This window comes from Orycteropus afer, unplaced genomic scaffold (genome assembly GCF_000298275.1).
Source record: "Orycteropus afer afer isolate SDZICR_OR568_19922 unplaced genomic scaffold, OryAfe1.0 scaffold00240, whole genome shotgun sequence".
In the NCBI taxonomy this organism is placed as follows: Eukaryota; Metazoa; Chordata; class Mammalia; order Tubulidentata; family Orycteropodidae; genus Orycteropus; species Orycteropus afer.
Genome location: NW_006921827.1, coordinates 4,289,057 through 4,302,991, shown reverse-complemented (window position 1 = coordinate 4,302,991; position 13,935 = coordinate 4,289,057). Strand labels below are relative to the sequence as shown.

The 13,935-nt window shown below is 38.1% G+C and overlaps 1 protein-coding gene across 1 annotated transcript in view; it reads right to left on the bottom strand.

Moving 5' to 3' along the window:
* DTWD2 (DTW domain containing 2) overlaps nt 1-13,935 on the bottom strand; it is a 363,240-nt gene that overhangs the window by 250,226 nt on the left and 99,079 nt on the right. The window contains exon 2 of the mRNA XM_007949164.2: nt 1,009-1,099. Within this exon, the coding sequence (XP_007947355.1) occupies nt 1,009-1,099 (91 nt within the window). The remainder of the gene's footprint in view (nt 1-1,008; nt 1,100-13,935) is intronic.

The window sequence follows — 13,935 nt, the reverse complement described above, 5'->3', positions numbered from 1 at the left end:
CACTTTAAAGAGGTCTTTTGCAGCAGATTTGCCCAGTGAAATGCATAGTTTGATCTCCTGACTGCTGGTTCCATGGGCATTGATTGTTGATCCAAGTAAATGAAATCTTTGACAACTTCAATCTTTTTTCCACTTATCATGATGTTTCTATTGGTCCAGTTGTGAAGATTTTTGTTTTATGTTGAGGTGTAATTCATATTGAAGGCTGTAGTCTTTGATCTTCATTAGTAAGTGCTTCAAGACTTCTTCACTTTCCACAAGCATGACTGTATCATCAGCAAACTGCAGGTTGTTAATGAGTTTTACTTCAATCCTTATGCTGCATTCTTCTTCATGGAAGCAGCAGTCAAGAACAAACAACGTATTACTTTGGGCAAATGGAATGTCTAACAATTTAGAATAATATAAATAAATGTTTCATAATTTGGAAAAGGAAAAAGACTAATTTCTTTTATATTTTGTAATGTCTTCAAATGGTATACTAACTCACTGCTGTCGAGTCGTTTCCAACTCATAGTGACCCCTCCTTGGGTTTCCAAGGCACTATCTCTATGGAAGTATATTGTCCAATATTCCTTCTGAGGAGTGGCTGGTGGGTTTGAACCACCAGCCTTTTATAACAACACAATGCTGAGAGTTACTTCCACTTTAACAAGAAAAGACATTAAAGAATATAAAGCTAAGCCCAAAATTTTATAAAGTAATAAGTTTTTTTAGCTCTTTACTCACAAAATTTCATTTTGCCTTCATGTAAAATTTTTGGGGTTTTAAATTTCTATACTATTCAATAAACACAGTTTCTTATAAAATGTTGTCTGTATGTAATGTATATGACCCTATACTATCACATAATATATGAAAGCAAATATTTTTTCCAAAGAGAAAGCATTATATCATTAATTTATTTTCAGAAATACCAAAGTTAGAAGAAAGGATCATGTGTATTTCATCTATATATTTCCTCTGGCATAGTCAGTATATATAACTGTGTATGTTATACAATCTTACCTCTGCTGGATGCTGAATTATATATAAGTGGGTAGAGATGTGTAGAGGATGCACTGGTAGAAATGGACATAAACACACTTTCAGAGGCCGTCTAAAGGGTAAAAAGAAAATACATCTGTCAATTTTTTTAAAATACAATTATATAATAGTAAGAATTAATTTAATCAAACTTCAGACATGAGCATTTGGAAAAAATTTCAAGTAAATTATTTACTATACATATGGATTCAAGTATTTCCAAAAAATCCCTATCTTACTTATTTTTACTAGAAGAATATTCAGAAATCATTATGGTCCCATTATTCAATGCTTCCACTAATTTTCACTCCAAAGCAATAAAGAGATCTCATGTCAAAGAGGAACCTGGCAACTCTTCTATATCATCTAAAATTGGAAGAAATTAGATGATAAAATATTAGAATATAATTATCAGCTATAGGAGAATCCTAACCAAACTTCTCCATCAATCAATACAAAAAGCTTTCAAATTGTGATGAGAAACTAGACTGGACTACAAAATTATCTTTAGCTAGAATTATATCCAGAAAATACCTTTTCTATTCAATTATTTTTCATTTGTGGTTATTTACTTTCTTTTTATGTTTTAGCTATTTTTTTTAGTTCTTTATTATTGTATACTTTCTACCTCAGTACTCCAAAATAGGATATTCTATATTGGAATTCACTGCCACTGAGTCGATTTCAACTCATAGCAACCCCTCCTTGGGTTTCTGAGGCAGTATCACTATGAAAGTAGATTGCCCAATCTTCCCTCAGAGGAGTGGCTGGTGCGTTTGAACCGCCAGCCTTCTGGTTAGCAGTCAAGTGCCTTAGGCACTATGCCACAAGGAAATACAGCTTCTTACCTACCCTCCCAGTGATATTTATGAATATACATAGATCTCCTATTTGCTATATGTTTTTATAATACAACATTCATCAGACACATAGACACTATGTATCCTGGGAGTAAATTTTCACAACAGATCACTATTTAAGGCAGATGTTACATGCCATTACAATGATATACAAAAAAATAAGATATTATAGGGAATTCCCAGTAGCATACTTATTACCAAAAAACTGCCAATTCTTTCCTAAATTTTACTTATTTAGAGTTATAGCATGAGTTTACAAATGCTTATATTAATAAACCATAAAGTGTGGATAAATTGGATTGAAAACCTGTTATATCTATCACCTCATCCTTCAAGAAACTGCCAAGCCTATGCTCCTGCTGAACAAATTATTGAGATGATATCTTAGGCAGAGGCAGAAACACCACCTCCACTGGACCTGAAGTGAATGATTAACACAAGGAAAACCAATACCCCACTTTCAGATGACCTGAGATGATTCTGTGTAACTTTTCAGTCCCACAATGGATTCTCTCTCAGGAGTATGAGAAGATTTGTGGGCTGGAGAGAGTCTTTCAGTGGTCACAAGAACAAGCAAACACAAGAGGAATAGACGCTGATTGATGAAACTGGGCATAATGACAAAAGGTACATGCAGGAGTGCTATAAGAAAGGATTCCTCATTCAGCAGAAGGATGAAGAGAATGAGGTACATTTAAAATTTAAGATCTTTATTTTTTTTTTTAGATGAAGCTATGTGAATGAGTAAAATGTTTGGATGTCAGTAGGTTTCTTTTATAAGATGCAATTGTAGATCAGACAAAGACATTTAAAAATTCAGAATTTAATTGGATTTAAACCTATGTATCTATAAATTGTATGATTCTTATGTCAAAGTGCCTAAGGCATTTGACCGCTAACCAGAAGGCTGGTGGTTCAAACTTACCAGTCACTCCTTGGAAGGCAGACTGGGCTATCTACTTCCGTAGAGATAGTCTTGGAAACCCAAGGAGGGGTCGCTATGAGTCAGGACCAACTCGACGGCAGTGAGTTTGGTTTGGTTTTTGAAGATAATGAAAGGATGTAAAGTTAAAAAAAAAAAAAAAATCCTATGCATGGAAAAAATTCACATATCAAGAGCCAAAGAACTGAAAAATCCAATTAAGTAAACAAACATGATCAGAAGAAGAGCAGATAAATTTTGTGATTAACTTTTTCAGCTCATGACATACGTAACCAACCAGTGGTCATCGAGTCAATTCTGACTCACAACAAACCCATCTCTATCAGAATAGAACTGTGCTCCATAGGGTTCTCAATGGTTGATTTTTTGTAAGCAGATTGCCAAGACTTTTTTGGGGGGCACCTCTAAGTAAATTGCTTTGAGTAAACTGCTAATCTTTTGGTTAACAGGCAAGTGCATTACCTGTTTGCACTACCACACACTTCTCATTTGCTATAGTTAAGTACAAAATTTGGCTTTAAATTTCCCAATAACTAACCTGATGTTGTTGTTGTTGTTGTTTTTGTTGTTGTTGTTGTTGTTGTTATGTGCCATTGAGTCGGACCCGACTCATAGCAACCCCTCCTTGGGTTTCTGAGGCAGTATCACTACAGAAGTAGATTGCCCCATCTTCCTTCCCAGGAGTGGCTGATGGATTTGAACCGCCAGCCTTCTGGTTAGCAGTCAAGTGCCTTAGCCACTAGGCTACCAGAGCTCCCAACTAACCTGATAAGATTTAAAAAAAAATTGCAGTCAATTTAAAACTTAAAATTCTATGAGAAGATTATAAATCACTCAGGGAGAAACATAACTATATTTGGAACCAAGAACAGACATTTCTCCCAGGGAGTCTTGGTAAAGAGGGTATGTGATAGAATGGCAAACAAAATACTCAACGATGAAATTTGTTTCATCAGCATTATCTGTGCTGAGAGCGTAAAACCAAAAGGCAAATGGCAAAAACAGTATTTTAAATGGCAATACAATGTGGATGCTGTTGTTGTTGTTAGGTGCCATTGAGCCAGATCTGACTCATAGTTACCTTGTGTACAACAGAACAAAACATTGTCTGGTCCTGCACCATCTTCACAATTCTTCTTATGTTTGAGGTCACTGTTTCAACCATTGTTTTAATCCATCTTCCTGAGGGTCTTTCCATTTTTCACAGATGGTCTACTTTTCTAAGCATAGTTTCTTCTGAGAACATGACCAAAGTAAGGGAGATGAAGTCTGCCCATTCTCTCTTCTAAGGAATATTCTATAACACTTCTTCCAGGACAGATTTCATCATTCTTCTGGCAGTCCATGGTATTTTCAGTATTCTTCACCACACCACAATTTCAAAGCAGCAACTCTTCTTTGGTAATCCTTATACACTGCCCACCTTTCATATGCATATGAGGCAATTAAAAATACCATGGCCTAGGTTAGCAGTACCTTAGTCTTCAAAATGACATCTTTGTTTCTCAATGCTTTAAAGGAGTCATTTGCAGCAAATGTGCCCAGTACAACACAATGTCCGACTTCTTGACTGCTGCTTCCATGGGTGTTGACTGTGGATCCAAGTAAAATGAAATGCCTGACAACTTCAATCTTTTGTCCAATTACCATGATGCTGCTTTTAGGTCCACTTGTGAGGATTATCATTTTTTATGTTGAGGAGTAATTCATACTGAAGACTGTATTCTTTGATCTTCATCAGTAAGTGCTTCAAGTCATCTTCACTTTCAACAAGCAAGATTGTATCATCTGCATATCACAGGTTGTTAATGAGTCTTCATCCAATTCTGATGTTGTGTTCTTCTTCATACAGTCCAGCTTCTCTGATTATTTGATTGTCATACAGATTGAATAAGTATGGAGAAATGATACAACCCTGACCCACACCTTTCCAGATTTTAAACCATGCAACATCCCCTTGTTCTGTTCAGATGACAGCCTCCTGGTCTATGTACAGGTTCCTCATAAGAACAATTAAGCATTCTGGAATTTCCATTCTTCACAATGTTATCCATAATTTCTTATGATCCACACAGTCAAATGTCTTTGTATAATCAATAAAACAGAGGTAAATATCTTTCTGGTATTCTTTGCTTTTAGCCAAAATCCATCTGACATCAGCAATGACGTCCCTCATTCCACGTCCTCTTCTGAATCCAGCTTGCATTTCTGGACATTCCCTGCCAATATATTACTGCAATTGTTTTTGAATTATCGTCAGCAAAATTTTACTTGCATGTGATATTAATGATATTAATAATTCCCACATTCTGTTGGATCACTTTTTTGGAATGGATACAAATATATGTCTTTTCCAGTCTGTTGGCCAGGTCTTCCAAATTTCTAGGCATAAATTTATGTCTCCAGAGCTACATCAGTGTGTTGAAATATCTCAAGGGTATTCTGCCAATTTCTGGAGTTTTCTTTTTCCCCAATTCCTCCAGTACAACTTGGATTTCTTCTTTCAATACCATTGGCTCTTGATTATGTGCTACCTCCCAAAATAGGTGAACATCAACAAATTCTTCTTCGTACAGTGACTGTGTATTCCTTCCATTTTCTTTGGATGCTTCCTGCATCATTCAACATTTTGCCTATAAGAATCCTTCAATATTGCAACTCAAGGCTTGAACTTTTTCTTCAGTTCTTTTAGCTTGAGAAATGCCAAGTTGTTTTTCCCTTTTGGTTTTCTAACTCAGTTTCTGCACATTTGATTATAATACTTTATTTTGTCTTCTTGAGCTGACCTTTGAAATCTCTTCAGCTCTTTTATTTCATCATTTCTTCCATTCACTTTTGCTACTCTATGTTCAAAAGGAAATTTCATAGTCTCTGCTGACATCGATTTGGGTCTTTTCCTCCTTTCTTGCCTTTTTAATGACCTTTTGCTTTCTTCATGTGTGATGTTCCTGATGTCATCCAACAACTTCTCTGGTCTTCAGTCATTGGTGTTTGATGCGTCAAATCTGTTCTTCAGATGGTCTCCAAATTCAGGTGGGATATACTCAAGATCATATTTTGGCTCTCATGGACTTGTTTTAATTGTCTTCAGTTTCAACCTGAACTTGCAGATGAGTAATTGATGGTCTGTTCCACAGTGAGCTCCTGGCTTTGTTCTGGCTGAAGATACTGAGCTTCTCCATCGTCTCTTTCCACAAATGTAGTTGATCTTATTTCTATGTATTTCACCTGAGAAGGTCCATGTGTATCACAGCCATTTATGTCACTGAAATCAAGTATTTGCAATGAATAAGTTGTTGGTCTTGTGAAATTCTATCATGCAATCTTCATCATCATTTCCATCACCAAGACTACATTCCAACAATTGATGATGATTCTTTATTTCCAATTTTCTCATTCCACTCACCAGTAATAATCAATGCATCCTGACTGCATGTTTGGTCAATCTCAGACTGCAGGAGTTGGTAAAAAAATCTTCCATTTCTTCATTTTTGGGTTTAGTGGTTGGGACATAAATTACAATAACAGAAGTATCAACTGGTCATTCTTGTAGGTGCCTGGATATTATCCTATCACTGAGCATCACACTTCAGGACAAATCTTGAAATATCCTTTGTGACAATGAATGTGATGCCATTCCTCTTCAATTTGTCATCCCCTACATAGCACACCATATGATTATCTGATTCAAAATGGCCAACACCAGTCCATTTCAGCTCATTCATGCCTAGGATATAGATTTTATGTGTTCCATTTCCTTTCTGACAACTTCCAATTTTCCTAGATTCATACTTTTTACATTGCATGTTCCAATTATTAATGGATGTTTGCAGCTGCGTCTTCCTGTTTTGAGTCATGCCACATCAGCAAATGAAGATTCCTAAAAGCTTTACTCCATCCACATTATTAAGGTTGACTCTGTGTTGGGGAGGCAGCTCTTCCCTGGTCGTATTTTGAGTGCCTTCCAACCTGAGGCACTCATCTTCTGGCACTATATCAGACAATATTTCAGGGCTATTCATAAAGTTTTACAAAAATGTATCACACAGTGTTTCACTGCTATTCATAAGGTTTTCACTGGCCATGTTTTTCAGAAGTGGATGGCCCCTTCCTTCTTCCAAGTCCACCTTAATCTCCACTGAAACCTGTCTACCATCAGTGACCTTGCTGGTATTTGAAATACCTGTGGCATGGTGTCCAGCCTCACAGCATCACACAAGCCACCAAAGTACAACAAAGTTACAGACAAGTGGTGGATAATGCAGACAGATGACCAAATTTCCACTGATATAATGTAATTCAAAATATAGTTTTAGGTTTCTGGAAATGTAGGCAGACTATATGTTCTTTAAGCAACTCTCCATTGAGTTTATTTCTCTTAGTCTGTTAACTATTTCTTCTTGAACATTGTTTCTTTGAGCTCCTACAGTATATTAATGATTAACTTCTTCCATATTTATATAATGCACTGGGGTGTAGTAAATTACATAGTGTGGCTTTTCTAGCCATAAGTCTTTGTAAACTCCATGGTGGAATTTGCCATGAGCAACTGAGTAGTTCCTGGTTGTTAAAGTTATCCACCTGGGGTATTTCTGTTGAGTGTAGCACCAAGTAATTTTCTGGGAAGTTTTCTCTCTCTGGTGTATAGAATTCTGATGTTGGGATTAGTTAGTTTGGCCACTCTGCCAGGCTCAAAAGGAGCCCTCCTAGAAGGAGAAGGAGTCTCTCTGACTGCTGGCTGAGAAAGATGTACTGCTGAGAGAAACCTGCTCCTGAGAGACACGTGCTGCTGTGAGACACCAAAAGACTAGCACTGTTGGGAGAGAGATTGAGACTGACTGTACACTGAGAGATGGCAGGCTGAGAGAGACTGAGTGTTCCTGAACATGAATCATAGCCTGGTGCTTCCCTAATAAACCCCACAATCTGTGAGTTCTGTGTGGCCACTGAAGCAAACTATCAAACCCAGCAGAGAGGTGGTGAGTGCTGTGGGAGGAAGGGCTGGTGTCAGGATTGGTGAAAAGGTTAGAGGGAGGCAGCATGTCTGGCCTCGCAGGGATAGGCCTTGGGCTACTGATGGTGAATCTATCTTCCTCTTGTGGGGTTAGAGGAGGTCAGAAGATGTGACCTCCCTGCCCCTTTGGCATGCACACTCAAGAAATAAAATGAAACATAGTTGAATGTCTGGACTTTGGTGAAAAGCATGGCTGGTTTACCAGAGAATTGAAAAGAGCAAGATTGGAAGATAAAAAATGTTAGGATGGATACTTTGGTGAGTAGCAACTGGGGTCTTAAAAGCTTACAAGAGGCCATCTGAGATGGAATAATTGATCTCTCCTCCTCCAGAGCAAAAAAATGAAGAAAACAAAAGACACATGGAAATCATTAGTCCAAGGAACTAGTGGACCATGGGAACCTCAGCCTAGCCTACATGACCCTGAAACCAAAACCAGATGGTGCTCAGCTACTACTGTCAACTACTTGGAATGGGTTCAAAATAGGAGATCCTGGATAGGGTAGGAGAAAACTGTGGAATAACACTCAAAATCATAAAAGGACCAGGCTTACTGGTCTAATTGAGACTGGTGAAATCCCTAAGACTATGGCCCCTAGTCACCCTTTGGACCTGGAATTGAACTCACTCCCACGGCTTCCAGGCAAAGAAGGATTTCACCCAAATCACAAACCTACAAGGTGAACAAGTACACCAGGGAGAACAATCAACCATGGGAGATCTGATGGGCAGCATTCATGCATGGAGACAGTTTAGAGTACAAGACTGCATAGGAAATAACACAGGTAAAAGAGAACCATAGCAGCAAAATGGGAAGAGAGCTGTTATATCATAGGGATTGCAATGAACGTCAAGAAACAAAATGTGTATGGACCGCTGAATGGAAAACAAATTTGCTCTGTAAACTTTCACTCAAATCATAAATAAATAAATAAAAAGAACTAACAGTATGGAAAAAAAGGATGGACCTATGAGAGGTGGTAGATGACTCATCCAATTGATATTAGCTTTTGTCCTCAGCCATCCTAGGGCTTCAGAATTGGCCCACAAACACAATAATCACGGTGGCAGGTATGGAGGAATGCTTGGACTCTCTCACATCAAAGTTGATCTAGCTCCTATTGCTAATGACTGACCTGTCAGCAGCAGAGACCATCACTGAGCCCTCGATATGATGCCACTCCTTGAGAGAAAGTTAATTAAATCAGACCTATTCTACTCTAAAAGGATAATGATTCACTTTTACTGAGACTGATATATATTCTAGATATGAATTTGCTTTCCCAACCCTCAGTAGCTCAGCAAGCACTACTAGTTGAGGGTTCAAAACTATTTAACTTAAAATAAAGAATTCCTCATTAAATCACTTTAGGCCTGGAACTGATCTCACCCCATGATTCAACCTTCAGCGAAAGGACAGACAGGACTAGAAGGTGCACAATAATACCAGGGAAGTACTCACTCATTAGAACAATCAACTACATGAGATCAAAAGGGTAGCATATACCCAGGGACAAAGCTCAGAAGGCAGGAAGAGACAGAAGGAAGGACAAAGGGAAAGAGTAAAACAGCAAGGAAGGAGGGCAAGTGCTGTTATATTGTTGGGAATGCAATCAGTGTCAGAAAACAAAATATGTATGAATTGTTGAATGGAAAACCAATTTGCTTTGTAAATTTTCACCCAAAACACACACACACACACACACACACACACACAAACACAAGAAGAACATAAAGATCACTTCAGATTAAAAGACTACTTTAAAGCAAAGGAGTAGACAATGGGTACATGAGAATGGGATCCACTGGTCCTCCCATATACTACATGATTCTGAAGCTGTTGACTTACTAATGTTGGAATGACATATTAAAGGTACATCTAAAGTACTAAGGTGAGAATGATCACTGCAAGTCTGGGTATCACCTTTCAAGATGAGGTGTATACTTTTTACCCAACGGTAATAAAATAGGGCTATGGCTCAAATAACTATTATACTTGGGTCCAGAACTCATGAGAGAAAATTAAGAGTGGACTCTTTTGTCATTACTCCCACTGACGGGGAATTTGTGCTTTCTGTCCATTCAAAATTAAGCCCTAATGAACTACAGACCATAATTCTAGGTGATGGGAAGGGTACAGCAGAAGAACTTCTACCAGAGAACAAAGTACAAGCTTTACTAAACTCAAAGCTATGACTTCCATGTGGTCATTTGGGGCTCTACACAATGATAGACTGTTGTTGTTATGTGCCATCGAGTCAGACCTAACTCATAGCAACCCCTCCTTGGGTTTCCGAGGCAGTATCACTATGGAAGTAGATTGCGCAACCTTCCTTCCAACGATAGACTAGCATGCAAAAAAAAAAAAAGGAGTTACTAGGCATTTGACTGCTAACCAGAAGGTTGGCAGTTCAAACCCACAAGCCACTCCTCAGAATGAAAATGGACAATCTATTTCTATAGTGATACTGCCTCAGAAACCCAAGGAGGGGTTACTATGAGTCAAATCCAACTCAACAGCAGTGAGTTTGGGTTTTTTTATACTAGCAGAGTAATTAACCCAATTATTATGAAAAGTAAGGAGTGCTGATTCAAATTAGTGTCCTATACAGTCTCCCAGACATCTCCAGTAGAACTGAGTCCCAAATGTCCCAAAAAATAATCTACTCATTCATCTATGCTCTGTTGGCTTCCTTCCTTTCCTTGTCCTACTGGACCAATACCCTACTGGTTTTCATGAGATCATCATTAGTACTCAAATCTTGGTATCAGGATTTGCTTCTGGGAACCAATCAAAGACAGCAGACACAAAATATATGAGTAAAAGCAGGCCAAACTACATGGAGAACTAGTCAAATCCACAATCAAAATTAGAAATTTTAACAAGGCTTTTCAATAATACATAGGACGAGCAGACACATCCGTAAGCATGTAGAATATTTGAACAATTAACAAATGATCTAACTGATACATAAAACACTAAATCTATAAGCTATAGAAATCATATTCTTCCCAAGTATATGAGGAACATTTAATATAAATTACTATATGATGAGATAGAAAGCAAGTCTCAAATTTGAAAACATTTATATCTGAAAAGTATTTCTAAGAATTAAATTATAATTCAATAACAAAGATAATCAGAAGTTCTCAAACATGTAAAAATATAGCAAACAAACTTCTAAATATATTATTATTTAAAGATGAAATCACAATGGAAAAAAGAAAGTATCTTGAACAAAATAATAACAAAAAATAATAGATCAACTATAACACCAAGAAAGTGAAGGGGAGAGGGATTTCAAGAAAGAAAAAGTCAAATGAGGAGGAAACCCCAATTTCATGTATAAACTATATCCAGAAATGGCTGAATACTAAGCAGCCTACCTGTAGGTAAAGAATTCCTTACATTAAAATACTTTGGTCTTTGTCTTTGGTCCCTGAGAGCGAATTCTAAACTCCTGAAAGTTCCTGAATAAACTAGGTGTTTTTGTTATCTAGGCCTCCAGACCACACCTGAGAATTTATGCTAATAGGACAACTTGGGTGGGAGCTGACCTGGTCAGAAAGACCCACCATATCAGCTGACCTCAGAGGAAGAGAAACTGGATTGAGATCAATCAATCATGCCTACTCCATGAAGCGCTACTGAAGTCTCTAGACAGGAAAGTTCCATGAGCTTGGTTGATGAAAGACAGCAGTACTTGGGTGGATTACATACCCTTTTTAGGACATAGAAGTTTTATGTTGGGGACCCTCTTAGACCTTGCCTTATGCAACTCTTCTTTATAATGGTCCTTTCTTGCTATAATAATTCTGGAAGTATAAATATTGTGCTTATTCAAGTTCTGTGAGTTTTTCTAGCTAATTATTGAACTTGAAGGAGTAGTGGGAGTCAGCAGGTCAGCAGGGAGGGTGCCTTAGGGGCTTTCAAACATGTGGATGATATCTGATGTCTAGGCAAATCTGGAAGTCTAGAGAAGTGTGTCTTTTAATTGCCAAGATCTGACTTAGCTCTGGGTGATTTGGTCAGAATAAAAAATACTATATATGAGTTGAATTGGAACAGATTAATTTCATTCAGCTGATATAAGAAATGGAATAAACTGATTTGGACTGAGCGACACATTTAGCGTCATATATCTGAGATTTGATTTTCCAGTACTGTTGCTGTTGTTAGGTGCCATTGAGTCCCTTCTGACTCATAGCAACCCCATGCACAGCAGAACGAAACACCACCCGATGCTGCACCAACTCCATGATCCTTGCTATACTTGAGCCCATTGTCACAGCCACTGTATCAATCCATCTCGTCGAAGGTCTTCCCCTCTTTCGTCAACCCTCCACCTTACCAAGCATGACATCCTTCTCCAGGGAATGGTCCCTTCTGACAACATGACCAAAGTAGGTGAGACAAAGTCTGGCCACCCTCACTTCCAAGAAGCATCTCAGCTGCACTTCTTCCAGGATAGATCTGTTAGTTCTTTTGGCAGTCCATGGTACCAGCATTCTTCACCAGCACCACAACTCAAAAGCATCAACTCTTCTTCAGTCTTCCTTGTTCATTGTCCAGCTCTCACATGCATATGAAGCAATTGTAAATATCATGGCCTGTGTCAGGTGCACCTTAGTCCTCAAGGAGCTATCCTTGCTCCTTAGCACTTGAAAGAGTTCCTTTGCAGCTGACCTAACCAGTGCTACATGTCATCTAATGTCCTGACTGCTGCTTCCACTGGCATCGATTGTAGAACCAAGCAACATGAATTCTTTGACAACCTCAATCTTTTCTCCATTTATCTTGGTGCTGTTTATTGGTCATTTGTGAGGATTTTTGTCTTCTTTATATTGAGATGTAATCCATACTGAAGACTGTGTTCCTCAATCTTCATCAGTAAGTGCCTCAAGTCATCCTCACTTTCAGCAAGCAAAGTTGTACAATCAGTGTATCTCAGGTTGTTAATGATTTTTCCTCCAATCCTGATGCCACATTTTTCCTCATATAGTCCAGCTTCTTGGATTATTTGCTCAGCATATAGATTGAATAAGTATGGGGAAACAATACAACCCTGACACACTCCCTTCCTAATTTCAAACCATGTAGTGTCCCCTTGTTTCATTCGAACAACAGCTTCCTGGTCAAGGTACAGGTTCCTCAAGAGTACAATCAAGTGTTCAGGAATTCCCAATCTTCTCAATGTTATCCATAATTTGTCATGATCCACACAATCAACTGCCTTTGAATAGTCACTAAAGCACAAGTAAACATCTTTCTGGTATTCTTTGCCTTGAGCCAAGATCCATCTGACAGCAGCTATGATATCCTTTGTTTCACGTCCTCTTCTAAATCCAGCTTGCACCTCTGGAAATTCTCTGTCAATATACTGCTGCAACCGTTTTGGAATTACTTTCAGTAAGATCTTACTTGTGTGTGATATTAATGATATTGTTTTATAATTTCCACATTCTGTGGGATCACCTTTCTTTGAAAATGGGTACAATTATGGATCTCTTCCACTCAGTTGACCAGGTAGCTCTTTTCCAAATCTCTTGGCATAACCAAGTGAATGCCTCCAGTGTGGCATCCGTTTGTTGAAATATCTCAATGGGTATTCCGTCAATTCCCGGAGCCTTGTTCTTCACCAATTCCTTCACTGCAGCTTCGACTTCCTCCTTCAGTACCATTGGTTCTAGATTATATACCACCTCCTGAAATGGATGAAGATCAACCAGTTCTTTTTGGTACAGTGACTCTGTATATTCCTTCCATCTTCTTTTGATGTTCCCTGCATCAGTCAATGTTTTGCCCTTAGAATCTTTCAATATCACAACACGAGGCTTAAATTTTTTCTTCAATTCTTTCAGCTTGAGAAATGACGAGCATGTTCTTCCCTTTTGGTTCTCAAACTCCAGGTCTTTGCACATTTCATCATAGTAATTGGCTTTGTCTTCTCAAGCTGCTCTTTGAAATATTTCGTTCAATTCTTTTATCTTGTCATTTCTTCCATTTGCTTTAGCTACTCTCCACTCAAGAGCAAGTTTCAGAGTCTCTTCTGTCATCTATTTTGGTCTTCTCTTCTTTTGTTGTCTTTTTA